Source organism: Lagopus leucura, unplaced genomic scaffold (genome assembly GCF_019238085.1).
Source record: "Lagopus leucura isolate 7727_CA_CO unplaced genomic scaffold, USGS_WTPT01 60319-0_obj-0_obj, whole genome shotgun sequence".
NCBI classification, from domain to species: Eukaryota; Metazoa; Chordata; class Aves; order Galliformes; family Phasianidae; genus Lagopus; species Lagopus leucura.
Window position 1 is genome coordinate 1 of NW_024965811.1, and position 26,334 is coordinate 26,334.

General features: G+C 58.2%; 3 protein-coding genes across 4 annotated transcripts; 1 reads left to right on the top strand and 2 right to left on the bottom strand.

Annotated features, from left to right (window-relative positions):
• Window positions 1-169: 169 nt before the first annotated feature.
• LOC122192298 (aladin-like) lies at window positions 170-5,146 on the top strand (the record flags this gene model as incomplete). The annotated part of the gene is made up of 13 exons (XM_042892824.1): window positions 170-261; window positions 426-472; window positions 927-1,025; window positions 1,608-1,751; window positions 1,928-2,048; window positions 2,277-2,401; window positions 2,632-2,692; window positions 2,775-2,865; window positions 3,346-3,439; window positions 3,537-3,604; window positions 4,238-4,319; window positions 4,592-4,676; window positions 4,837-5,146. Coding segments are annotated over 13 exons (1,250 nt in total), but the record flags the coding sequence as incomplete, so codon positions are not given.
• A 1,453-nt stretch (window positions 5,147-6,599) lies between these two features.
• LOC122192296 (MYG1 exonuclease-like) lies at window positions 6,600-9,186 on the bottom strand. Of its 2 annotated transcripts, none has more exons than XM_042892821.1 (7): window positions 9,013-9,186; window positions 8,348-8,460; window positions 8,115-8,274; window positions 7,862-8,011; window positions 7,663-7,785; window positions 7,089-7,270; window positions 6,600-7,010 (listed from the first exon to the last, which is right to left on the bottom strand). In XM_042892821.1, exons 1-7 carry the CDS (start codon window positions 9,184-9,186, stop codon window positions 6,827-6,829), a joined length of 1,086 nt encoding a protein of 361 aa, XP_042748755.1. In that variant the 3' UTR covers window positions 6,600-6,826. The 2 variants fall into 2 exon arrangements, with proteins under 2 accessions (XP_042748755.1, XP_042748754.1); XM_042892820.1 differs by having other exon boundaries at window positions 8,348-8,463.
• Window positions 9,187-9,806: 620 nt separating this feature from the next.
• On the bottom strand, window positions 9,807-25,630 carry LOC122192297 (vitamin D3 receptor). Its single transcript, XM_042892823.1, has 9 exons — window positions 25,550-25,630; window positions 24,182-24,332; window positions 19,128-19,258; window positions 13,572-13,756; window positions 13,288-13,411; window positions 12,726-12,897; window positions 12,130-12,281; window positions 11,175-11,291; window positions 9,807-11,013 (listed from the first exon to the last, which is right to left on the bottom strand). The coding sequence occupies exons 1-9, from the start codon at window positions 25,611-25,613 to the stop codon at window positions 10,754-10,756; spliced, it is 1,356 nt and encodes a 451-aa protein (XP_042748757.1). The 5' UTR covers window positions 25,614-25,630; the 3' UTR covers window positions 9,807-10,753.
• Window positions 25,631-26,334: the final 704 nt, after the last annotated feature.

The window sequence follows — 26,334 nt, forward strand, 5'->3', positions numbered from 1 at the left end:
AGGCGGGACGGGGGGCTGTGTGGGCTGCTGAAGGAGATCGTCAGCGCTGAGGAGGAGGGTGAGTGGGGTCTGGGGGTCCCTGCAGCTCCGCATCACCGCTCCGTGCTGCCCCATTGCCGGGGATCCCCTCCTGCTGGGAGCAGTGCTGACGTTTCTGTGCTCTCTGCAGGGCTGCAGTGGGCGAAGACGGCGCTGAGCTGCGTTCTGACCGCGTGCCGATGGCTCTCCTCCCTGCACGGCTCCCTCCTCCCACACCTCTCGGTGGGTCCCAAAACACTGCGAGTTCCCTTCTGTGATGGGAGGAGAAACGGCGCCGAAAGGGCGCTGGGACAGCAAAGGGATGCAGAGGGAATGAAGCTGAGGGGGGAAGGGGCTTTCTGCCCTCTCAGCGCTGACATCCTCCCTGTCTGCCCCTTCCCCTGCAGCTGACCAGTGAGGATATGATTGCTGCCTTCTCCCAGGCGGTCGACTGGTGAGTGCTGTGTGCTGTGAGGCCACAATCCGTGCAAGATGTGTGTGTGTGTGTGTGTGTCACCCCGTCCCCTGGTGTATCCACACCTGCAGAACGGTGCCGTGGAGCGGAGGGAGAGGACGGCATCACCCCTCTGTTCTGTGCTCAGCCTCCCCAGCACAGGGATGCTGAGGGGATTCATTCCCCATCGCCTGGGGCTGCTTGGTACCCTGGTGCTGTGTGGTGCACGTGGGAGGAACAGCATTAAACTGAACCAGGGCTTGGTGAAGCGGTGAGCGGTGACTGTTTGTTGAGCAGCCTGTGAGAAACAGCCAGGAGGAAGGGAAGTTCGCAGAGGATGCCACCTTGCTGAGCAGTGAAAGCTGAGATTTATTTTGGTGGTGGCTTTGGGAGTTGGAACTGGGGGATGGCAGATGTGGGTCTGGGTTGCTCCCTGTGCCCCTTCCTCCTGCAGGGCCGGCTGCAGCATCCGTGCCTTCGCCTGGCATCCACACACCAGCAAATTCGCCGTGGCTCTGCTGGACGACTCCGTGCGGGTCTACAACTCGAGCAGGTGAGGAGAGGGGCAGCTCCCAAACCCACCCCCCCAAACCCACCCCGAGCCACATGCCCAGCAGCCCCCCCTCACCCCTGTGCTCTCGCTGCTCCCTGCCCCCAGAACTTCTCACAGCGCTGCGTTAGGACCCTTCCTCACACCCCCAGCCCCCAGCCAGGCTTTCTCCTGCCCTTCAGCCTCATTTCTCCTCTAGGTTTCCCTGCTCCCCCGGCGGGTCTCGGCAGGCATATAAAGCCCTCCTTAAGAGAAGACTCTCCCGGCTCATGCTGCGGCCCAAGCAGCGCTGCCCCGCTGAGCCACTCTCCCCCAGTTGGGATTTCAAGCCAACAAGTGCCAGATCTCCCCCCGGGCTGTGGGCACTGAATCACACAAGGTGTGCTCCAGCAGCGCCGGTGTCACCTGCCCGGGTCCCCTCTGTCGCCCCCCCCCCCCCCCCAAGGGCACAGTTCACGGTGGGTCCCCCTCCCCGTAGGCTTTAGGCACCCACCACGGTCAGGGCTGCAGAGGGGTCCCCGGGGATGTCCCCCGTTGTTGTTGTGACCCCACTCGGCCTCCTGTCACGCTCCCTCCTCCCCGCAGTGCCACCATCCCATCGCTGAAGCATCGTCTGCAGAGGAACGTGGCCGCCGTCGCCTGGAAGCCGCTGTGTGCCTCCATCCTGGCCGTCGCCTGCCAGAGCTGCGTCCTCGTGTGGCACCTGGACCCCACGTCCCTCTCCACCAGGTGACGATCCCACACGGTGACAGCCCCACACTCGTGCCCCCGAGCCCATTTCTCTGAGCTTCAGGTTAAATCCAGGCTGCTGTCCGTCCGGCTGGGGGTACAGAAGGCGCTGTGGTGCATCACCAGCTCTTGGTGACCCTCCTGTCCCCCATCAGCTGTGGTTTCTGTCCCTGCAGACCCTCATCTGGCTGCGCTCAGGTGCTGTCCTACCCTGGGCACAGCCCTGTCACCAGCCTGGCGTGGGCACCCAGCGGGAAGCTGCTGCTCTCGGCCTCACCTGTGGACACGGCCATGCTGGTGAGTGTGGGGCCACATTTGGGGGTCCGGGGCCGTCACCCCATTGCTGGGACACTCAGGAGGCTGTGTGACCACGGGGGACAGCATTTCCTCAAAGGAGGGTCCTGAATTTGGAGCACTGAGATCTGGAAGCGTCAGCGCCCCGCTCTGTGCCACGTCTGGGCTCTGGCTGACGCTGGGAGCGCTGCCATCCCCCCCCCCCCCCCCAACCCCTCTGTGCCCCTCCAGGTATGGGATGTGTCCACCGAGAACTGCGTCCAGCTGCAGTGGTTCGGGGGCGGTGGGGTCACCTTCTTGGCGTGGTCCCCCGATGGCAGCAAGGTCCTGGCAGCCACCCCTTCAGCAGTGTTCAAGTGAGCTCCTGGCCCCGCTCCTTTTGTTCGCTCTCAATTCCATTACCATTTTCATTCGCCTCCCATCAAAGCACACCTGGCTGCTTTATGTCCTCGCTGCTCCCCTTCTCCCCGTGCCACATATGGGGGGGTAAAGTCAGGTCCAAGGCCTCGGGCTCCTCTCAGAGGGGCTGAATTGGGGCAGGTTTGGGGCAGTTTATCCCTTTCACGTCATTCTCTTTCTCTTGCAGAGTGTGGGAAGCTCAGATGTGGACGTGTGAGAAGTGGCCCACGATCAAAGGGCGCTGCCAGGTGGGGCAGGCGCAGTGGGAAGGGGCATCTCCCCCCACGTGGGGGTGTGCGGGGTGTTCTGACGTCCCCCTGTGCCCCACAGACGGGGTGTTGGAGCCCTGATGGCAGCCGGCTGCTCTTCACAGTGCTGGGGGAGTCCGTCATCTACTCCTTGTCCTTCTCTGAGTACAGGGGTGAGTGACCCCCGTTTGCTTCCCCAGCCGTCGTTTTGCTTTCAGCTATGGGTGGTTGTGGCCAAGAGAGGCTCAGTGTCCATCAGGGAGAGCTTCCAAGCTGCTGTGGTGTAGCAAAGCCGGGACAGCAGGGAAAGGAGTGGAAGGAGGAGGTTTGTGGGGGCCCTCACAGCAGTTGGGTGTCCGTATTTCCCCCCTTGCGTCGCATCTTCAGCTTGGAGCTGCACAGGGAGATTTGCTCTGGCTCTCAGCACTCCTTTTGCACGGAGGCAGTGGGTGCTCACTTCTGTCGAGGGAAACCCTTCCCTGTGCGCCGTCCCAAACACCGCAGACGCTGCTGGGACAGCAGGAGGCTCCACAGCTCCAAGAGGCGGAAATTCCGCATCGTTCTGGGAGCAGAAGAGCAGATTTAGGGCAAAGAGACAACCTGCACACAGCAGGGAAGCAGAAGCGAGCGCACCTGCTGGGACTTCATTTCAGGGGACATGCAGGGCCAGGTGGGAGGTTCGAAAACAGCTTCCATCGTGGCAGATCTGTCAGAGACCACCTTCGAGACGCCCTACGGGGAGGAGAGGTGGGTCTGACTGCGTGCGGCCCCACGGAGCGATGCTGGGAGGTGGAGGGGCTCTGTGCCCCCTCCCCAGCTGTGGGTTCACTGTGCTGTGCTCCAGGGTCGGCGGAGCTGTGCAGTCCATGGTGTGGGACCCCACCGGGGAGAGGCTGGCTGTGATCATCCGAGGTCAGAGCTGTGCTGCAGCGCTGCTCCCTGCCACCTTTGCTCCAAATCTGCTCTTTGTGGGGGGGGGAAACTCCTTAGGGGTCGGGGGTCCGCTCTTCCTCGCTGTGACTTTGCCCCCCTGTACAAAGCATCCCCTGGCGCCCCCACGGTGATGTGCAGTGCCTGTTCCTGGTTATCCCCCGAGGAGAGAGCACTGTTCCGTCCTCACTGCCAGACAGAATCACCTCTCCCAGCCCCACCGCCAGCTCTCTGCGTTCCCACAGCGCCCACGTTGCACCCTGAGCCCCCGGCCCCACTCGAGGAGCAGCCTTGGGATAACTGAGCCATGGAGGCCCTCCTGGCTGCAGAGACAACACAGCTTTGACAGCGCTGAGGTGCAGCGCTGGGGATGCCGTATCGGACCTGAGCTCAGCTGCTTGGTTTTTTGTCCCTCTTATAAAGCTGCTGGGGAGGAAATGGGGAGGGAAAAGCTGCAGGGAAGCAGGGCTGCCCCCGGCCTGTGGGGGATCCCTTTTGAAAGGGAAAGGAGCACTGCAGGCAGAGGTGGTTTCGTTCCCCACGTCGCTCCCGCTTTGCTGTCCCATCGCTGCCCCTCACACCCTCAGCTCACAGCTGCTTCCCTTCCCCCTGCAGGAAATCCCAGCGCTGAGGGGACGCAAACCGTGGTGGCCGTGTTCCGTATCCGCAACAGCCCCGTGTTTGAGCTCCTGCCGTGGTGCGTAGCAGATGGGTTCGGGGCTTCTCATGGTGTTTTGGAGGTTGGTCAAACACCCTCGGGACGCAGTGGGAAAGATGCTGTGCTGCTGCCGTCCCACACTGCTGCTTCAGGCAGTGCTGCAGTACCATTTTGCCCCCAAAGCGGTCACATTTTGGACGTGTTGTCCATTATCCTGAAAAGCCTTTAAGTGCAGCAGAGATGGCGCTTAACCCCACAGCGCTGCGTGAGCGCTGCGCCACCTCTCGCTGCAGCTTTCCTTTCCATTCCAGCGGATTCCTGAGGGGGGAGCAGAGCGCCGAGCCGCAGCTCATCGCCTTCCACCCCTGCTTCGAGAAGGGAGCGCTGCTGACCGTGGTGAGTGCGGCTCCGGCTCTCTTTTGCCACACCTCGGTCAGGAATGCAGTGGGTGAAATTGCCCCGCGGTGCAGAGAGGGCGGAGGGAAGGCGATGGTGACCCATTGCTCTTTGGGACGGTGGTGCCCTGTGCTGATGTTTGCGCCGTTGTTCTCTCCAGTGCTGGTCCACGGGGACCATCAGCCACATCCCCTTCTTCTTCCTGAGCTCCTGCCTGCCCTACGGCAGCCCCGGCCGCAGCCCCGCCGTGGTGACGGCCAGCAGCAGCGTGCGGGAGCAGCCGCTCTTCTCAGAGCTCTGACAGCAGCTCAGGACATTTGGGGTCTGTTCCCTGTTCCCCGGGACACCGCGGGGCTGTGGTCCCTTCCTGTACCCCTGCAGGTTCTGCACGGCTCCGTGCTCTCAATTCTGTGGAATGTGGGGTTCAGCCGTCGAGCGCCGTGCAGATTAAAGGTGGCTCCTCCTCCCCACGCCTGGCTCTGCTCCTCGCTCTGTCCTTGTCCAGGGAAAACAAGGAAACGTTCCCTGGAAGTTTGTTGGGGGGATGCGTTCTCAAAGCCACTCGGGTTTGTTTCTGGGGCTCTGGTGCTGCTCTGTGATGTCAGGTCATGGTTTGGAGTGCACCTGCAGGAGAAGAGCCATTCTGTGCCTACACCAAAGCAGATCTGAGGTTCCTGCTGCTACATTTGTGTGCAACAAACACCTGGGGAGCCCCCAATGAGCGTGGGGTTTTGCTCTGTGGTTACGTGGCTGCACTGAGGGCCGAAGGGGCTGTGAGGGTTCCTTGGCCTTAAATGCAGCCTTTGGGCTTCACCTTGAGGGCGTAAGGAACCACCAGAAGTGCTGCAGCTCAGTGAGACCCAGCACAGCACAGACCTTCCCCTCCCAGCCCATTCAGTGAGAGCTGCTGCAGCCCCACGTGAGCCCTGACAGCGCTGGGGGGAGCAGATGGGCCGGAGTGGGATTAAGGGGAGGCTGAGGGGGGCAGTGCTTAAAGCCCTGGATTACACGTGGTTAATCCCTGGGATTACGCTGTAATCGCTCCGCAGAGGAAACGGGGAGGGAGGGCCCTGCTCAGCCCACACTGCCACCACCCCTAGGACCCACACAACCCTCCTGAAAACCAAACCCCGAAACGAGGCAGGGAAACTGCCCCTCCGCCCCACGGAAAAGACGGCAGCAGCCCAACGAAGACGTGGGGTAAACAACTCACACCGGAGACGTCGAGGGATGCTTCGCCCGCGGGGATCCCCGGTTTGGATCTGCTGCTGGGAACTTCTGCCCCTGTGGTGTCCGTGGTGTCACAGGACGGCGCTGAGCGGCTCCTCCTCCCCGGGGCTCAGCCGCCGGCAGGGCAGCGCCCGCAGGTACTCGAGGTGCAGGCGGGTCTCGGCGCGGCTCCTCCTCACGTAGTGTCCCACGTAGGCGAGGACGGCGCCGAGCCACCCACCCACAGCCACCAGCATGGCCACATCTGGCACCCGTGGCTGCCCGCTCCCTGCCAGGGTTTCGTTGCGGCCGCCGGCGGTGGGGGGAAGGCCCTGGGGACCCCCCAAAGGGCAGCGGCGGCCTTGGGGGCAGCAGGGCAGCCCCAGAGCCAGCAGGAACAGCCAGGCTGCCCGCATTGCCCTGCAGCGGGAGGCGGGGAGCGAGGGGGGGGGTCTGTGTCCTCCCCAGGACAGCTGGGCTGGTGACGTTCCCCTCCCAGGGGCAGCTGGGATGGAGGGAATCACAGAATTGTAGGGGTTGGAAGGGACCTCCAGAGATCATCGAGTCCAACCCCCAAACCAACAACAGAGTGCTGGGGATGCTGAGGCTGCACCTGCTTTTGCACCCCAGCGTGTGACCTTTTGGAACCCCATGTGCCCCCCTGTGCCCCAGGACACCTCCAAAGCAGCTCCCACTACCTGACCAGCAGATGCATTGGGAATGCACTGGTTTTTTACTGGTGTTGGCAGCCAGTACATAACAGGCCAGGCTTCAGAGCACTGAATCCTTAAAAGCCTCTCGGTCTGCTCCGTGCTTTCGGACCGGTCCAACGCTGTAACTGGGACCAGTGGCAGCTCACAGCTGCTTTGGTGTCCTGCTGTGACCGTGCCAACAGTCCATGCGAAGTCCCAGCACAGGCAACTCATTGGGGGGTGGGGAACTCATCCGCTTTGTGCTCCCACCCCCTGCAATGCCAACGTCCTCCGGGCCATCTCCAAAGCCCCCTCCCGCGTACGGTTGCCTCCGATGAAGCCACTGGAGTGCACGAAGACACAGCCGGGGATGCCGGCGAGCTGAGACAGCGCCTCGTCACGAACACCCCGCCATGGCTCGGGGAGAGGGAGGCTGCGATGGTGGGAAAAGGGGCAAGGGGTTGAGATCCTGTCCCCTCCTGGCAGGGGATGCGCTGGGGACAGGGCTCACCGGCTCTCGAAGCTGCGTGGCCCCACCGGGACGCTCTGCACCCGCCACTGCCCGCTGCGGTCGGGGAAAAGCACCAGCTGGAGCGGGTTGGGCAGCGCCAGCTCCTTCTCCAGGCTGAAGAGGTGCTCCTTCCAGGGGCAGCCGCCCTGCGGGAGCTCCAGCATCACCCCGCTTGTGTCCACCTGCAGAGGGAACGCGATGCGGCTGCATGGTGGCACGTGAGGTCCTGCCCTGTGCCCCAGCACTGCCCTGCGCCTCAGCTTCTCCCCCCTTTGTGCGCTTTTTACCATCTGAATAGCACAGCCCCCCCCTCCCAATGAGACCCTGCGCTGTGGGGATGCACCACCATTTGTTCAGGGTGCACGGAGAGTGGTGCTGGAGGGTGGGAAGCAACGTGACAGTGTAGTGTTACAGGGGTGCACAGAGGGTGGCTGTATGGGTGCAGAGAGAGAAACGGGGCGCACAGATGTGCCCTGAGCTGTGCAGGGAGGTCAACACCAAGGGGACCTGGCCTCCCCTTGCCCCAGGCTTCCACCCACCCTTTAAACCCCCCCAAAACAAGCACAGGGAGCACCTCAAAGCGGCGCCGGATGGCGTCCTCCACGAGCGCCCGCGCAGGCAGCCAGGCACGGTGATAATAGTCGAGCCTGTCCATGAACTCACTGCCCACCAGCTCCACTGCCCGCTTAAACCCAGCCTGGGGATGCAGCAGAAGATCAGCAGTGACCCCAAAGAATGCAGCTCTGCGTTCCCCCTTTCCCACGTGTCCCCACCTCAGTGTCCTGGTCGGGGTCGTTCCAGCGGGGGTTCAGGTGCCCCACGCGGGCGCTGAGGTTGGTGGTGAGGGCGTAGCGGGGCTCCCCGTCCGTCTGTGCGATGCCGTTGTCGATGGCATCGATCTCCTCCACAAAGTTCTCATAGAGCTTGGGGACAGGGTGGGGTCAGAACGCCTGGAACCCAACCCCTCTTTTATGGGGTGGTTTCCACAAGGGAAAGTCATGCTGGTGGGTCACAAATCCCCCGTACCTTATCGTAGAGTGCAGTCACAACAGGGCTGTCCTCTGGCTGTCCCAGAAGCCCAGCAAGGATTTGGGAGCCAAAGTGGCAATAAACCAACCCAGCGCTGCTCAGTTTGGTGGTCCAGGGCTTGCTGGGCTGGAGGCTCCGCATGGACTGGGTGAAAGACCTGTGGGGTTGCAGGGTCAGCCCTCGCGGGGGGCTCCCTTATGTGGTGACCCCAACGTGGTGGAGTGCCTCACCTCTGGTGATGGTCATAGCGGTGCCTCTCGGGGTCATATTCGCCCCCCACATCCACCACCACATCGCACTGGGCCAGGCGTTGGGGGTCCCGGGTCCGCACCACCTCTGCGTCCTGCTGAGGCATGGGGTGAGGCTGAGGGGGGCCCACAGTGGGACTGGGGAGAATGGGGACCTCAAGGGGGAAATGGGGACATAAGGGCGGGCACCACATGGGGTGGAGGACCTCAACAAGGAGCTGGGGATCTCAGTGTGGCCCCAGTGAAGGACTGGGGACCTGAAAGCATCCTCCAGGTGGGACCATGGATTCTGACAACGGCCTGGGGATCGCAAGGTGGGCCCTAAGCGAGACTGGGGACTCCAGCAGGGGGCTGGGGATACCAGAGTGGTCAGTGGGTGAGACCGGAGACGTTATAAGGGAAATGAGGGCAGGAGCGGCCCCCAGCGGAGACTGAGTACCCCAAAAGGAGGCTGAGGACCCCACTGCGGCCCCATAGAAGGATGGGGGACTAGAAAACGTGGGCTTGGGGACCCCAGGGAGATTCTTTAGTGGCACTGAGGGCTCCAGCAGGGCCGGGGGACCCACGGGCGACCCTGAGGAAGGGCAGGACTCGGAAGGTAAGACCGGGTCCGAGTGCAGAAGGGCCCGAGGAGGCCGCGGCCGTACCCGGTAGCGCGGCAGCAGGCGCAGCAGGAAGCATGCCAGCGCCTCGTCGCAGTGGAAGGTGCCATCGTGGGTGCCGATGCGCGGAACGGGCTCCGTTCGGGCCCGCTTGGACCCGGCCCCGCTCCCGGCGACGGCGGCGGCCATGAGGGGAACGGCGCGCAAAGCGCCGCGCATCACTGCGCATGCGCGGTGCCGCCTCCACGACGCCGCGCATGCGCGGCACTGCATCCACAACACTGCGCATGTGCGGCGCTGCCTCCACAGCGCCTTTTGACGGCGCATGCGCACGTCTCGCCTGACGGCCCCCGCCCCGCCCTTCTGATCTGCGCGTGCGCCGGCTCTGCCCGCCCCGCCCTTCCGTTCTGTGCATGTGCGGCTTCGCCACGCCCTGACCCACCCGCGCATGCGCAGAGCGCGCAGTTTTGGACACGTGGAGGGGGCGGGGACGTGGGGACACGGGGGTGGGGTACGTGGGAGGCGAACGGTGACACGGGGCTGCGGGGAGGGGAGCTGAGGAGATACGGGGTGACACAGCGATACGTGTGGTCGCGTACATGCGCATACGGGGATGCGAAAGGAGATGGGGAGAGAGGGACATGCGGACACTTAACAGCACGGACAGACAGAAGGACACCTAGAGCAGCGCCACCCAGACACAAACCCGGACAGACGGACACTCCCAGCAGCTTCACACGGACCCGGACAGACGGACACAGCCCCACAGCGCAGCCGGTGCTGCTCCCAGGCCACGTTTATTTGCACGGAGACGGAGCCCCGCTGCCCCCTGTGCCCACCGCGCAGCGCCCATCCCCAGGCACTGTCCCCAGGTCCGGCTGCCTGCAGGGTCCCCACCCCCCGCTGTCCATGATCGTGACCGCTGTGTGTCCCCAGACGCGGTGCTGCCCGGGTCCCACCAAGGCACTCAGCTCCCGCTGCTCCTCTGCATTTCATGGCCCCAAATCCGTCCTCGTGCTGGTGCTGCTCCCATTGACCCCTCCTGAAGGACCACCACCCTGCAGAAGTGGCTTCAGTGGGGTCAGCGGGGATGGGGCACCTTCCAGAGCTCCAGCATTGCACAGGAAACCTCAGCGTGCCCAATTAGCTCCGCCTGGCCTCAACGTGACAACAGACAACACCCTCACAGGGTTGTGTCAGCAGTGGGGCTGATGTGGGACACGGGGTGGCAGTAGTGCTGGGAACACACATCACAGCCCGGCTGGCTCTTCCTGGCTGTGGTTCCCTTCTCCAACCTCTCACCGCTGTCTGTGGGGCTCTGAGGAGCAGCCTCAGCGTTTTCCTGCATGGATCTGGGGTGTGCAATTCCATCAGCATCACATTTCTCAAGTTGGGGGTGAGCGGAGGGGTCCCTCAGGTTCAACAGATGCCATCGATGGTTCCCCAGTGCCATGAATCTGCAAAACCTGAGCCTCTCCTTCCGAGCAGCCCCAGTTTCTGGTCAGAAAAAAAGTGGTTCAAGGCAGCCCAGCCTCAAAACATCCATAAAGGGATAAGTCAGCTCTTGCAGACGAGTGAAAGAAGCACTCATGGGGGGGGGGGGGAAATGCACAGATCTGGGTCTGCAGCGAGCAAACCTCGGCTGCTGTGGCTAAGAAAACAAAGCAGGACCTGCAGTAGTGTGAAACCAAACTATGTACAACCTCCTCCCAGGGTCACAGCCCTCCTCTCGGGACCAAGGCTGACTTATCCCTTTAGACGCGGGTGTTCAAACCCACGGCTGGAATCAGGAGATCTCGTTGCCGAAGACCTCGAGCACCAAGGGCGTGAGCTGCATGCTGTGCTCGGGCTGGAAGGAGAGGCAGCGGTACTGCTTGGAGTGCTCCTCGTTGAGGCTGCGCAGGTCGGCCAGCTTCTGGATCATCTTGGCGTACAGCAGGCGGCTGCCGGGCGGGGGGTGCCTGCAGCGGATGTAGGTCTGCAGGATGTCCGAGAGGCGGTCCTGGATGGACTCCACCAGCGAGGTGTCCTGAACGCCGGGTCGATCTAGGGAACACCAGCATCATCAGATCAGCCCTTGGAAAAGACCTTGGAGGTCATCGAGTCTGGCTGTTAGCCTGGCACTGCCAGGCTTGGGGACATTGGTGGAGCCTTCGTGCTGCCAAAGCGTGGCAGGGTGGGGAGCTTGGGGACGAGCGTCCTCCTACCTGGGGACAGGATGCAGATGGCCATGAGGAGCACGTGCTCTTCCTCGTGAAGGTTCAGCTTCTTCAAGCCCACCTGGAACTTCACGAGCGGCTCGAGGAGCTCCATGCTGTGGCCGGCTGGGGACAGAGAGGAGCTGTTAGCACCTGGGTGAGACCTCAGATCTGCAGCTGAGAGATGAGCGCGGAGCTCAGCGCCTCCTCCTTCAGTGCAGCAGGGCGCCAGGATCACAGAATCACAGGATGATTTTTGACAGAGCTTTAAAAACATTATTTCTTTCAATCTTTCCTCCCCAGCAGCGTCTTTAAGGCAGGAGATTATGGAGCAGATGACTTCAGAAAGGCAATTAACCTACGGGGGGTTTGCGTTCCTTATCGCTCCCACACCGCGCCACGTTGTGCAGAAACACCAAAACACGTTTTGTGTGCCCACAGCCCGCAGCAAACAGATCCCATCCCTGCCCTCTGTGGTCCCACGCCTGGTCCCGATGTGCTGTTTGCTCTGCCTGTTTTCCTTGGGATCTCACTGGGGGATCTCTGCCCTTGCACCAAGGATCTCAGCATCCCAGGGTTACTCCAAGGCTTTGCACCAAGGATCTCAGCATCCCAGGGTTACTCCAAGGCCTTGCACCAAGGATCTCAGCAACCCAGGGCTACTCCAAGGCTTTGCACCAAGGATCTCAGCAACCCAGGGCTACTCCAAGGCTTTGCACCAAGGATCTCAGCAACCCAGGGCTACTCCATGGCCTTGCACCAAGGATCTCAGCATCCCAGGGCTACTCCAAGGCCTTGCATTGAGGATCTCAGCATCCCAGGGTTACTCCAATGCTCTTCCCCAGGTGCTGGCAGATGTTTAAAATCCACCTGAATATCTGCAGTTTACTCAGTACGGTTTTCTTACACCTGAATTTCAGGCTGGGGCGCCACCTTTGAGCCCTCAGCCCGGCAGCACCTTTACCTTGGGTGACATCGCTGACTTTGTACTTGAAGTCATTGCTTCCACAGGTCCACGACATGTCCTCCAAGGTGAAGGACTGGTTGGAGCGCAGCATGATCACCTCAATGGCGCTGGATTTCAGCAGGGCAATCTGATCCTCTGCATTCAGATCCCTGCGGGCGGGAATGAGGAGATGTCCACAACCAGAGGCAAGATCCGGCTTCTCCCTCACCCTGAATTTCTGGGTAATTAAGCAGTGGGTATTTCTGCAGCTCCGTGTATCGAGTGGCAGCACCCAGTGCTCTGGGCTCCAGGCTGACTCTTGCGGGGCTGGTGTTAAACGGGATCTCAGGACACACAAGCAAGATGAGCAGCACTCATGTGGCCTTAGCATCTTTCTGAGGAGCTCAGGCATTTTGTTTATGTGGCCAGGGTGAATCCAGCTCAAGATTAAAGAGGAATAACCCCAGGAAAGGAGAGGGAGGGAGAACAAGAAGGTGAGAACAGAGCTGGGAAGGGGGCAGAGAGAAGTGGAGAAAAATGACTGTGGAAGCTGGGACTGAATTGCCGGGAGCAGAAAACCATCGTGGGTACCTGGCGTGGGGACAACATCTCACCTGAATCCGGGGATCATTTTGGCGAAGCCGATCACCTTCTGTATGCTGTAGCTGACCAGGTCAGCCAAGTGTGGGAGCATGGGGAGCTGGGGCAGCTCGATGCTCATGGAGGGGGTCTCATCGCTCTCCTCGGAAAGATCCAGGTTGGAAAACATCGGGGGCTCCATGGGCTCTGGAAAGAGGGAGGTGGTCCATGGGGGTGAGATGTAACAGGGAGGGGTGTCAGCCCGAAGCAGGGATGGTGCCTGTTGTGCTGGGAGGTCTTTGTCTTGGGCTGGGAGAGCGCTTTGGTCACACCAGCTGTGGGATTTTTAGTTTAGGTCTAACTGCAGGCAGAGCAGCGGCAACCCAGCTCATGGTCCCGATGCAGCCAAGCACTTCATGCTCTCAGCTCATCAGGAGCCTTCTGAACACCCTCAGGAGGCTCTTAGAGTCAAATGCATTCCCTAGGAGAGCTGAGACAACTATTTCGTTCTTGGCCAAGCTTAGAAAAATCTCTTCCCCTTTTGCTTCCATAGCATAAGGATGCCTGAAATGCCACACAGAGAGCTGAGTCCAGTACCTGGGAATGCACCGAAGGCATCAGAGCCAAAAACATCATTGGGGTCCTCCGAGGAGAAATCCTGGGACACGACACAGGAGGATTGCGTTGCTGTATTGCTGCTGACTTTGCTTCTCACAGGGGGCTGGAAGAGAGAGCGAGGTGAGAGGAATGGGGCTGGGAGAACAAGCTTGAGGGGAGCACCGAGATATTTGCACCGGGTTTTATTAGGATGAAACTGATGAAGTTTCTTGGAGCTGCTGGTGCTGAGGTGGGAATCGGGGCTGTCGTGCCCCCCAACGTACCCGAAACTTGTTGAAGTCGGAGTAAGTGGTGTCAAAAGTTTTGTGGTGGGCCTCGAGGAGGATGTCAATGACTTTCTGCTGCTCCTCCGACAGCTTGGGCTTCAGGCTCTCCTTCAGCGCTTCCTCCTCTTTGCGCTTCAGGATCATCTCACGCTTCCTCTGCACCTCCTCATCCGTCAGGATGACTGCAGGGATGGAAGGAAAGAGCGAAGGGTCGCAAACAGGCACTGGGAAACCGGCACCGAAGCGCCTCAGGTGTGCTGCAGCCAAGCAGCATCCCTCAGCGTTGCTAATGGGTCACTGAACCTGCATCGACCCTATTACTGAACCCGCTCCTGTCCTCGCCTGCTGGCTCACGGCTCCCTGCTATGCACCATTTATGGCCCATTTGGGTGCCGTTGGGTGCAGTCAGGTCACGTCAGCACCGCCACGGCTTTGCTCCAGACCTCACTGTTTGCTCTGTGCTTTCGGGTGAAAGGAATTTCAAGATGTGGGCCGATGGGTTCGTGCACACTGCTCTCAGCTCCGACAACAGGGGGAGCGCAGTGCGGTGGGCAGCAGGATCACAGTTGTTTTTCAGCTGAGGGGACACACAAACACGGTGGGGATGGGTGGTGGCTGGACCAGATGATCCTAGCGACCTCTTCCAACCTCAATTGTTCTGTAATATACCCATTTATTGCTTGTATTATGAGCAACAGCCTTCAGCAGCAGCCAAAGGTCGAGTCCAAAGGCGACGAGCAAAGCTTCTCCCGTTTATTAGGGATGTTTGAACATCCAAAGGCAATTCGGGCTCCAATGTGACCCTTATAAAGAACCTAAAGACCTGAAGAGCCTCACAAGGTTGGAAAAGCAACAACAAGCACCCACCTTTGCACCCAACGGCTCGTTAACGCTCCCAATCAGCAAAGCACATCCACTGTTGGGTCCTATAAATAGCAGTGCCCCTTCATTGAGAAGCTATTAGCCCCAGAACCACTTATTAGCAGAGCAGCCCAGCGTGTTTTATCTGATGGCAGGCGGCTTCCTGCGGTCGGGTGGAATCTGGAAGGAGAGGCTGACGAAGGCAGCGGGGCTCAAGGAGCCATTTGCACTTCTTGGCCCCTTCTGCTGCCTTTTGCCAACAGCATTTTTCCAATACGTTTTCAAACTTGCACAACGACCTCGGGGGGGGATTTAAAGATCTGGAGGTACTGAATGAGCGGCTGAGGCCAAAAGGTCGCTCCTGTGACCGGCACGGAACGGTCAGTGCTGCAGGGGGCAGCCCAGGCGAAACGGGGAATTCGCCATCTCCTGTCCTATTAGGAAAGCTTGGGATCCATCCAGGAGCTGCATGCAAGGAGAAATCACTGAGGAATGCAGCAGCACTGGGAAGCACCACGTGGGGCTGAAGGGGGACAGAGCTGAGATGGGGTCAGCGGCTCCTCAGCCACCCCAGCACGGAGGAAAGTGAGGAAGAGGAGTTGGGATGGGAGGAAGAGCGCATGCACCGACCCCTGGTCAAATCCCCTAAGGCAGATGGATTTCCCTGTATGGGATCTGCACAACAAAGCATCTTTCTTTATTTGTCCCGGGGTTTCAGCGCTTTGAGGCCTGGCAGACTGTGGTGCGGGCTGCACGTTGCTCTGAACCCATTGCAAAACCACCGCCAGGGATTTGGGTCGGTGCTGAATGCTCTGATGGGACTTGCCAGAGCCTACAGGAGTCTAAAACCCGAAGGAAGCCCCGCAGGCAGATCGAAGGTGTTTTAAAGATCAGAACGACGCGATAAACGCAATCGCAATTCCCTTCCAGCTCATCTTGCAAACAGAGGCGGTGCTGTGCGAGCCCCAACAGAGCCCGGCACCAGCTCAGCCAACGGGGAGCAGCAGAGCTGAAGCTTTGGGGTGAGAAATGGTAACAGCACAACGTCAGCGCAGGACTGACGGGCTTTATAAAATTCCTGGGAAAAAAGGCTTCGTCTGCACTCACCTCGTGCACACGGAAGGATGGATGGGGCCAACGCGCCCCAGCCTGCATCTTCAGCTTGAGATCAGATCCCAGGGCTGCTCCCTTCCCCAGAGCCGAGCTGGAGCTGTGCTCACAGCTCCTGGCACAAACAGAGCTGCAGCGGAATGGCTGTGGGCTGCCCTGACCCGAAGCACGGGAGGAGGAGAAGCCAACATGTGCACATCACTTCTGTTCAGACACAGAACCGACCTCTGCAGACACCACAGGGACAGAGGAGAAAGCCGCAGGGCTGCTCTGAGGTTACTGAGAGCACGAGGAAACGGCTGGTGGGTGAGGATCTGAGCACACAGCCTCGGCCAAAGCGGGGAGCTGGAGGTGCTGGGGATGGCATGGAGGGAGACGTGCGCCATTGGGAGAGCAAAGGGCAGCCGAACACCAACCGAAACGAAACAGAGCAAATATCAGTGTGAGACTGCTCCCTGGATGGCACTCAGGCACTGCATCAAAGCTTGGCAGGCAGCATTTCAGCTGGACGTGGGGACACCACGCAGCCCCAGAAAGCCCCGTGGGTTCCTTTCCATCCCCAGGGAGTGGCATTGAGGATGGGGGGAAGCAGAACTGCCCCTGCGGCAGCAGCTCTGCAGTGAATGAAGCCATGCAGTGATCCGCAGGGTGAGGGCTGGGCAGCACAGTGTGTGTTTAATGTGCCACAAGGCATCAGGGCAGGAATCATCCTCAAAGAGCCCTGCAGGGCGTTGCGACCCCGCTGCATTGCCAAAAGCGCCCAAGATCGCTCTGCAGCCATTCTCACGAGACGCAGCCTTCACAGGGTGCAAACCTAATTCCTCCCCACTGCCTCTCCCACAGCTCTGCCTTCGCTTCCCCCACATCCCAGCTCCCGCATAACGCTCTGCAATCCATCCACAGGCAGACAAACTGCAGCAGGACACTGCAAGCACAGCTGGATCCTCCCAAGGAGGCTCCTCGATCCTGGCACCGTGACAGGCACCCAAAATCCCCCAGCAGTAGCATAGCAGGGAGAGATGCAGTGAGGCTGCTTTGGCCGCTCAATTCAGCGCCGTGTTTTCTGCCTCCCTGCTTTGCACCGCAGCACAGGGCAGCCAAGGGGAAGCACATCCCCAGCCCACGTGTGCTGTAATGACTGCAGAGCTGATAAAAGCAAGGGAAAGAGAGGGCAGCGAGGCCAAGAGAGGTGAATTACCCACAGGTAACGCACGGCCCTGGAGGGATGGGTGCCCCTTCTGGAGCACCACGCAGCTGGCGGGAGGCAATTTTGCGGGATGGAAGGAATGAGCTCAGCATTGCTTGGGCCATCTAAAAGGAAACAGCCCGAAAACATTTCCAAACGACGCAGCTTTCGCCTTCGCCCGTGGCCTGACGCTGTCCCCTAAGCTTGCCCTGTGCTTTACCCCACGCAGATAAGATGGGTGGAAAACCACAAATATTTGCTAACGCTGCTGGCAGATTGCAGCTGTGGATCAGCCCCCGGCCCTGACCCTCACTGCTGGGCTCAGCGTGTTCCTATGGCTGCAACTCATCCCTTCCTTGGTCCCTCGTGGGGACAGCGGCTGTCCTCAGCTCCCCAGGGAGCGCAGCAGGGCAAGGCTTCTGCTCTGCCATTTTCAACACACACAAAGCCTTCACCTTCTTGAGAGCCCCTCACTGCAGCACCGAGCCTGGAGCCGTGCAGACGTGGCTGGGGGCAACGCTGAAAGCCACCCAAGACGTAGGACAGGAGGAGGAGACGGAGCTGCCTGCACCAGACCTCAAATTAACGCAAGCACAAAGAGCGTCCACATCTGCCTCCTCCTCCTTATCCAGTTTTGCTCTAATTTCTGCTTCGGACCCATCAAACCAAGCCCATCCCTACCCGTGCCAGCAACCGCAGCCCGGGGAAGACACGAGCCCACCCCAAGAGTTCAAAGATCCCCGATGCCACCTAAAAATAACAGCAGCACACCTTGTTCCCATTCACTGAAGCAGCAGCAGAGGCTGCAGGAAGGCTATTTTTAGGCTCCTCGGTTAGGTTTCATTAATACAGAATCCGTTTGCTAAGGGGGGTCGCTTACAAGTTAACCCTGAGGCGGGCAGGCGAATCCCTCAGTGCATTTTCTGACCCTCCCTGGGTAATTGACTGCTACAAGTCAACACATTTCCCTTGTTGGCAACGGTGATGCCAAACAAACTGCAGTAACCAGGGCTGGAGGCTCCCAGCCAGGCAGCCTCGTGCGCTGGGGCATTTCAGCGCTCTCCTTTTCAATCAGCTCAGTGCTTTTCCTCCCTCTGAGTGAGATAAGATCCACAGTGTAAACACGCCATCAACGAGGACGGCTCTCCTGCTGCTCTGGGAACACCTCAGAGCCGGGTTTGGGAGCAGAAAGTGCCTAACAGTGCTGTTCCAACCAAGAAATCAGGTGTGACAACAAATGCCAAAGCAGCAGAACACCAAAGCTGTGCTTTGTGCAGTGCTTCCCACAACTACACGGAGCAGCTCTGGCCCTTTGCTGTGTCCAAGCATTAAACCAAAGGGAGCAGCTGTTTCTGCAGGGCAGAACATGGGATGCAGACCTGCTCCGGTTTGCTTCCTCACCATCCCTGTGCTCTCACAATAGAAGGATTCACCTGGTGCATTGCCTGCTCTTTGCTTTCCTACCCCCCTACAGAGCACAGCTGGCACTTTACACGATTTGGGGGCCTCCTATTCCTCAAGATCTGTTTGATCTCCGGGGCTCCTGAACGTTTAGGCATTATTTTTCTTCAAGTTCTTTGCAAGTTCTGGTTTGCAGATCTGCACCCCGTGCCACCGGGCGCTGTTTGTTCTCCGCTCAGCACATAAGGAAACGTTCAGCACTTCCATTTGCCAAGCCAGCTCTGAATTTTCAAGCCCATCAATCATGGGACAGGCTGTCCTGTTTGCAGTCTCCTAGCAGAGGGCTGTTATTTTGGTTTAAACTCCTGAAGTCTCGGGGCATAGAAAGCACGCGTGTGTAGGAGGAAACGTGCCAAGCAGCTTTTATTTTTAAAAGCTGCTTATCTATAAATACAGTCGGAAAAAAAAACCCAAATATTTGGACAACATTAACCTGTTTAGATTGGGTTAAAAAGTGCTTTACTTCCCTCTGCTATTTGTTTAAGTCTCTGCGTTGCACGTGGCGGGACGGACGGACCCTGCTGCAGGACCAGGGGCCTGAAATAAAGCTATTGCAGAGTAAAAGGTGGAACGGCTGCGAGTGCAGCTCCCCATCCCTCAGCATCAGCACTCGGAGGCTCTCCAGCTCTCCCTGCCTGCTCGGCCACGTGCTGCGGGAGGACGATGACTTTGCACAGGACAGGACGTGAATGGGCTCCATCCGTGAGTTAATCAGCAACAGCCCCGGATGTGCTCACCGTGCAGCTGCCAGCAAAGCCAGCTCATGAACGCCTCAATCATTAAATGAGCCCCGTGCAATCATTACCCACGCCGTCCCCCTGCCCTCTGCATCCTCTTCGAATCCTCGTGCGGGTTTTAAAGCCTTGAGCACAGAGGTTTGAAGAAGAAGGGCGCCAAGGCCGCGAGGCTGAGCCCTGCACACCCAGCGTACTCACACTCCTTCATCATCCCGATGTCCACGCAGCGTTTCAGCCGGCAGGCCTGGCAGTGCCGCCGGTTGTCCTTGGTGATTTTGCAGTCCCCGTTGAACGGACAGGTGAACATCGCTTTCCTCTTCATGCTTCTCCTGCAGAGGAAAAAGAGGGGACAAAAAAAAAATCAACAACACACCCTGGGTCACACAGCGCTGTTTGCAGTGCACGAGGGATGCTCCAAGCAGCAGGAGCGCAGATCCAAGTGTCTGGACAGCAAAACTGCTGGAGAAAGGCTGCTGAGAGAGGGAACGACTGACCTGACACCCAGCAGCTCAGCTGGGCTCTTGGAAAGGCTCAACTTGGAAGGCCGCAGCTGCGTGCATGCACATTTGGGTTTGATCTTCCAGGTTTGGACAGCATGGCAAAGGTGCCCTCAAAAGGACACAGCCTGCGGGCTCAGCACCACTGAAACGGCTTTCTGGTTTCACGCTGTTTTGAAGCCCAAGAGGAGGAGGTGGAACGGTAGAGAAATGTCCATCCAGGGACAGAGAAACCAGAGGACACAGCAGCATGTACTAAAGCGGCCTTATTAAACATTTACCAGCCTTTAAAGCCTGGCTTTGCTAGAATAACTGGCTGGAGTGCATGCTTGCATGTGCACGAGAAAAACCTCACTGCAGGACATGAGAGAAACAACACTCAACATAATAACCTCTTTTCCACCAAAACCACACCGTGCCACGTTAATCCGCTGCTACGATCAGGACTGCAAAGCTTCCAAGTACAAAGGGTCAAAGCCACAGGTCCCAGCTACAAGCTCCTGATATCCACTAATGACACACTGCAGGACAACTGAGTTTGGCCATTCAGGGTGGTTTCGGCGATGCCACATCTCTGCTTTGGAGAAAGCGACTCGATGATCTTCCATCGGCGAGCAAGGCTTATCTTTACGTGCATTTCTACACACAGCACTCATTTTAAATGAAGATGTGAGTTTGAATGGAGGCAAACTGAACCCCTGGGCTGGAAATGAAGTGATCAGAAGGGCAAACAAAGCAGAAAAGCACATGGAAAGAGAGCAGCACCGAGACACAGCTGGAGTACAACAGTGAGAAACCAAACCGCCTGAAATTAACGCCCCCATATGGAGTCCTGCAAGGAGGAGCAGTGATAAAATGCTCTTGCAATGCCAAGTGGACGCGGTCCTGAGCTCCGTGGGCACAGGACAGGGATCTCCAGGCCAGGAGCAGCGCCAGGGCTGTGCCTCTAGGGTATAAATACACACGGTGCTCCTGGGCTGCAGACCCGTGAGGGTGCAATTAGAGGCTGCTTTCCAAACGGAGATGTAAACAGCCAGGTTTCACCCTCCTCTCACCTCACAGATGTGTAAACGCATCTGGGGAAATGAATTCAGGAGAAGCTGATGGCAGAGCCTCCAGCACCTGCCTCCGCAGCCCTGCCTCTGCGTTCTGCCTTACAGCTGGGTTTTGGTTTGACCGCTTTTCTCTGGGTTTTCCCCTTCTGCTAAAACCAGCATCGTTCCAGGAACGAGGACAAACGCTGCCCAGCCCAGGGGCAAAGCAGGGTTTGCAACCAAACACCCCTCAATCCCCCAGTTTCGGTGAACAAATCTTTGTAATTTTTGGGTATCTGGAGCAGCGTCTTCTGCCCCACAGCCCAGGGCAAGGCTGGGGAGGGCACAAACAAGAGGAACGTGAGGCCCCGGAGCGGGGAAAGCTGCCCTGTGTGCAAGCCAACATTATGGGTTTGGAATGAAAATTGCAGCTTATTTGAACCCAGGGCGGCGGGGCACCACGGAGGGTTTCTGAGCAGCGTTTCCCTGCCCTGGGGTCGGCGGCCCCGCAGCGCCCAGCCTTGCATCAGCAGAGCGAGCGCAGCCGTCTGGCTCCGGTGTATTTTTGTACAGCCCCACAAGTGGCCATTTCAGGGCTCATTTACAGCCCCGTCCCAGGCAGGATGTTAAATATAACCTTCCCTCCCTGCACTGAGCTGGTGGCAGTAAACAAAGCCTCAGCCGGGGATGGGGAAGGAAGGCTGCAGCGAGTTTGGGGTCACCCGGATCACCCCAAGCTCTGCCCGTGCTGTGATGGGGAAACAGGGAGAGAATTTGCACCAGCGTTGCCCCAAATTGTGGCTCGGTGCCTGCAGAAGGAGGGATGGAGGCTGCAAAGCCTGCCTATGGGACTCCCAACCCACAGGGATGGGCAGAGCTGTGCTGAGCCCCACGGCGCTGATCTTTGTGCGAGTGAAGTGGGATCTCAGCGCACACGGCTCTCACACTGACGGAGCCCACGTGATGCTGCAGGTCCCAAAAGCAGCCCTGCTCCTCACCAAACCCCACTGCAGCCTTCCCGACTCCACATTTCAGTCGCCATCCCTGTAAGCACCACTGGGATTCATTTTGGCACTGCCTTTTACCCATAAAACAGAGCAAAGCTGTCACACGTTGGGGTTGGATAATTCTTATTCCTTCCTCGTTGCACCTCCACAGCCCCCAGGGAAGCCCAGCATCAACAGCAAGTCCAACAGCTTTGGCCCTCTGGCACCGTTCTCATTCTCTCCCCCAAATCCCTCTGGGAGCCGTCAGCCACCTCTTATCCCAACCTGTCTTTGGAGACCCCTTGGAACATTTTTGTTGGGCAGCAGGCTTTAGGATGAGGCCTCGAAGCAAGCTGAGGAGTAAGGCTGCTGTGCCTGGTTTCTGCTGCTCACTTTCTACCATTTAAACCAGCATTTTGGCTCATCCAAACCATTCTCACCTCGGCCAGGTGCACATCTCCTGCTGGATGCACCTCCTGGACTCTGCATTACGTGGATTTCAGCCTCCTTTCTCCCATGCATAGAGTCATAAAGGCTGGAAAAGGCCACTAAGATCCACCAGTCCAACCATCAACCCATCACTGCCACGCCATCAACTCAGCACCACTCACAACCCAAGCAGCAGCTCGCAGGTTGCCTCCTTCCAGCAACAGGAACAGGAGGGCAACACAACAGGATGGAGACTGGAAGCTGAACGGCTCACAGCCCCGGGGATTTATTTCAAAAGAAAAGAGGAATTCATCTCTACTTCTATGGAGAACAGGGCAAAGACCAACTGGGGAGGATTACAGGAGTGGGAGAAACGGTGATGCAGACAGGATGGGTGGGGAGCTGCTGGGTTTTGAAACACGCAGAGCCTTTCCGAGCAGCTCTGCTATGAACACCCAGTGTCACTGCGCTGGAACTTCACAATAAACCAGAGAAACTGCGGATGCTTCAGCCAAGTCGCAGCAGAATAAATCACCCTGGCTTAGATGCATTTTAAGAGCCCCTGAGCAAACAGCAGAGCTCAATAAAAGGCCACTGTTGCCGTTGGCATCATTAATAAACAGCGGCCTTTGAAGCCAGCGGCCAAAGGTTGCCTCAGGGCTGTTTGTGCTGCAGCTTACGTGCACGTTTGAGCACCCAGAGGTGCCAGTAAATTCCTAACGCCTTTTATAAAGCCATGAAACCCAGGTCCTGATTTCATGCTGGGGAATCGTCCACACAGATACGACCCAAAGCAGCTGGGACCGACCGGGAAGTTCCTTCACCCCAGGTTTTGCCACTGCAGCCTGGAATCCCCTCACCTCCTCTGTTCCTTCCAGGCTCAATTCTGACTTGCAAGGCAGCCACCAGGAATTGGTATCTGTGCATTGGCTCTTCAAAAACCTGCTCAGGGAGCTAAAACCAGCAAGTGCACATAGGAACAAAGTGTTTGTGGTCTGTGCAAAGGGATGCGTAGATTTTCTGGGTGAGTTTTAAGGGGTCCAGCTTCCCCCATAGCAGTGCTGTGGTGTTTTCAGGCAGAAAGCACCTGCACATTGTGGTAGCAACAAGGATTACTCAATTCACCGGTTCTAAATAGCTTGTAAACAAGCCTGGTTGGGCAAGAAAGAACACACCAAGACCCAGTATGGGGATGGCGTGCCTGGAAAGCAAGATGAAGGAAAAGTAGAGCCTTAAATTGAAAATCAAGGCCTTATAGGGGGCATGAAGGGCTAGCTGACGATGAGTGCTTTTCACACCATTAAAACATCTGCTCAGAAATGCTGCTGCAGCTGCGTGTCGTGCTGCACATGATTGCACCAGCAGAGATGGGGAAGCAGCAGAGTGCAGAGGAGGGCTGACAGCGATAGCAGCTGCTCTGCAGCCAGTTCAGGATCAGCCCCATCCACCCCACGGCCACCGCAGGCACGGAGGGGACAGGGAAGCTTGGGGCCACCAAACCAGAGCGTGAAGGGCAGCACCTGAAAGCAGAGTCACTCACTGAGCAGCAGGAATTGAGGAAAATGTGGTTGCTCAGGTTGGCCAGGCTGCGGTGTGTGAAAACCTCCATCCAGCCCCAAAATTCCTGCCAGGGGAGGAGCTGTGACTTCGCTCTGCAAACCTGCACCCCGGTTGCTGTCACAGCCCTGCTGAACACACAGCGATGTGCTCTGGTGTCTGCAGCCCACTGCCTCCATCTCATTGCAGCACACAGTGCTTGAGCAAGGCTCTCCCTGCCAGTCCCACGCCAGCCATTATCTCTCCTCGTCTCTCTTAGTCATTCTCTCACTTGGTGCAAGCGACCTGAATTCCCACGTGAATGGTTTGACACCGTCAGGGCAAGCGAGCCACTAAAACACCCACCAACTTCCAGCTCATCAGGCCCTCGGATGGTTTTGCCTTCGTTAGGAGCAGCTGCAGACCAGGAGACACTCACCTGATGGCTGAAAAAAGCCTCAAATCAGCTGCAAACAAAAACTACAGCTGTTCAAACTCCCAGACCGCCGGCTCTGGGTCTGCTCTTCCCAGCCCAGGCTCACGCTAGAGGCTGGCATGCTCCTATCTATGCAGCATGTGAAGTCTGCAAGGCTCCTAACAGATGGCCGACAGCCCCTGGTAGCCACAAGAAGGGAAATACAGGGGAAACACCTTGTGGGGTCGGAATTATTGAGGACACGTTGGCTGCCTGCAACGCAAAGCCCTGCAGGGCTGCACCCTGAGCACCAGCAGCAGTCAGTGTGTGGGGTGGGAATCTTTGCTCAGCTCACCTGAAGAAGCCCTTGCAGCCCTCGCAGGTCATGGCGTTGAAGTGGAAGCCGGTGGCTCTGTCCCCACACACCCCACAGATTCGGGGCACGTTGCGATCAAACTCAGCGGCCGGGTCGGGGAGGGATGTGCTGGCAGCCATGGTGTCCATCTCTGGAGGGGCAGAGGAAAGCAGTGTTTGTGGCAGCTGTCACAGCTTTACAAGAAGCAAATCAGATGCAAATAAAGGTGTTGGTTTTGGTGGGTTTTTTTTGCTTGCATTCAGTGTGACAAGAAAAGCTTCTGTGTTCCTCTGGCTCTACGTCATGACACCATCACCAAGCAGGATCATAGCACATGTTTGTGGATCTGCCCGGTGAGGGCAGGACCGACCCCCACAGCACAACGTGCTCACGTTCATTTGCTGCACTTCAGCAATCAGACCCCAACAGCCCACTTCCAAACCCAGATCCTTTCTCCTCCACTCCTTCGCGCTTGGCTTCCAAAAAAACGAGCCTTGAAAGAAGCCAAATTCACCCAAAGCAGAGATGCAAAACCGCAGGGGAAGAGGTCACAGCCGGAGCAGAATTTCCCCCATGCAGACGGGAAGCAGCGCCAGCACTGCAGCAGCTCCCGTAAGTCAGACAAATCCCAAACACAAATCCAATGAGCATCGTTCCACAAATCCTCAAAGGGGCAGAAAGAAGGAAGGAAGGAAATGGGGCTCCCAGTGCAGAGCATGTGAAGCTGAAAGGAACGCCGCAACGGAGCTTGGCACCGGCTGCTTTCCTGGCTGCTTCTCTTCTCCTTTTCCCCATTTTTTTCTTTGCCTTTTCCCTTTCTTCCCCTTTCCTTTTTCCCTCCTTTCCTCCCCTCCCATTTCTTAAAACTATTTCTTTATTTTAAAGGCCATTCAATGCTTTCTCGAGAGGCACCACAAACAGCTGCTGCCTCTTTGGCTCCACGCCGCTTTCTTGAGCCTCTCAGCTGATGCTGGGGATTTCCTGCATAAAACACCATCAGACAACGAAATCTGGAACAAAAGCGAGTTAAAAAACCCCAAAGGAATCGAGAACTAAGAGCACAGCTCTTCAATTTAAGGCTCAGTAGGAGTGTACCCAACTGCTACGGCTTGATCCCAGGGCAGCCCAGGCTCCTCTCAGCCCCGTTGAGGTGCAGTGGTTCTGCACAGCTTGCACACACATGGGGGAATGGCCATGGGGCACCTGGAGCCCAAAGCTGCTCCGGGAGCTTTCAGTTCTTGGTTTCACATCCACCTTAATGGGAGCTCAGCACAAACAACCCTCTGAGAGCCTTTAGAGAAGAGTTCTAATCTGCTAAGCTTGGAGAGAGAGAGAGAAACAGGAGGAGGATCCTGCAGGTGGGGTTACCTGCATCGGGGAGGTACGCCATGCTTTGCTGGTCTAAGTCCCAGGAGCTGCACAGCTGAGACATGGAGACACCTGCAAGGAAGCACAGCGTGCAGTGAGACGGCCCAAGGGAGAGCACCCACCCCACAGCCCCCTCTGCACCCCACGGGGGCACAAAGAACTGCCCCACACGGCACAGCGCTGGGAGATGTCACAGCTCTGCATGGGGACACGTTGCTAAGGGAGCAGGGAATGCAGAGCAAGGGCACAGGGAGGAAAGGACACAGCGAGGGAAGCACGACGCGTGCCGTTCACCCCGGTGATGTTTCCCCATCATTCTCCTTCCCACCATTCTGCCCATCAGGCATCCAGCGCTGTGCGATGGCGCAAAGCAGAGCCAAATGGCTGCTATAAACGTGGGGCATCACAACAGCGGAGCACAACTCCTCAATGTCAATGGCATCGATGCCAATGATGAGAGCTGAGGATGGGGATTTTGCTCCCGCTTGGCATCACTTTGCTCTTTCAGCCTGCAGAAGGGGAAGCATCACAACGGCACCGGGCTGACACCAAACCGGGGCAGAGCCAAGAGGAGGCTTTAAGACGCTTTGCCTTCCTGAAGTTCTGCTGTCTTACAGCAGGGAGGGGGGTTTAAGTTTGTCCTCATCGCAGCACAAACTCAGAGCGCAAACTTGGGCACCACAAAACAGCGCAGCCTGCAAATATCCCCAGGCATCCCTGAATGCTTCCCCAGCGCTCAGTGCCGCTCCTCGCTCTGCCAGCCCTTCCCAGGGCCACACAACGTG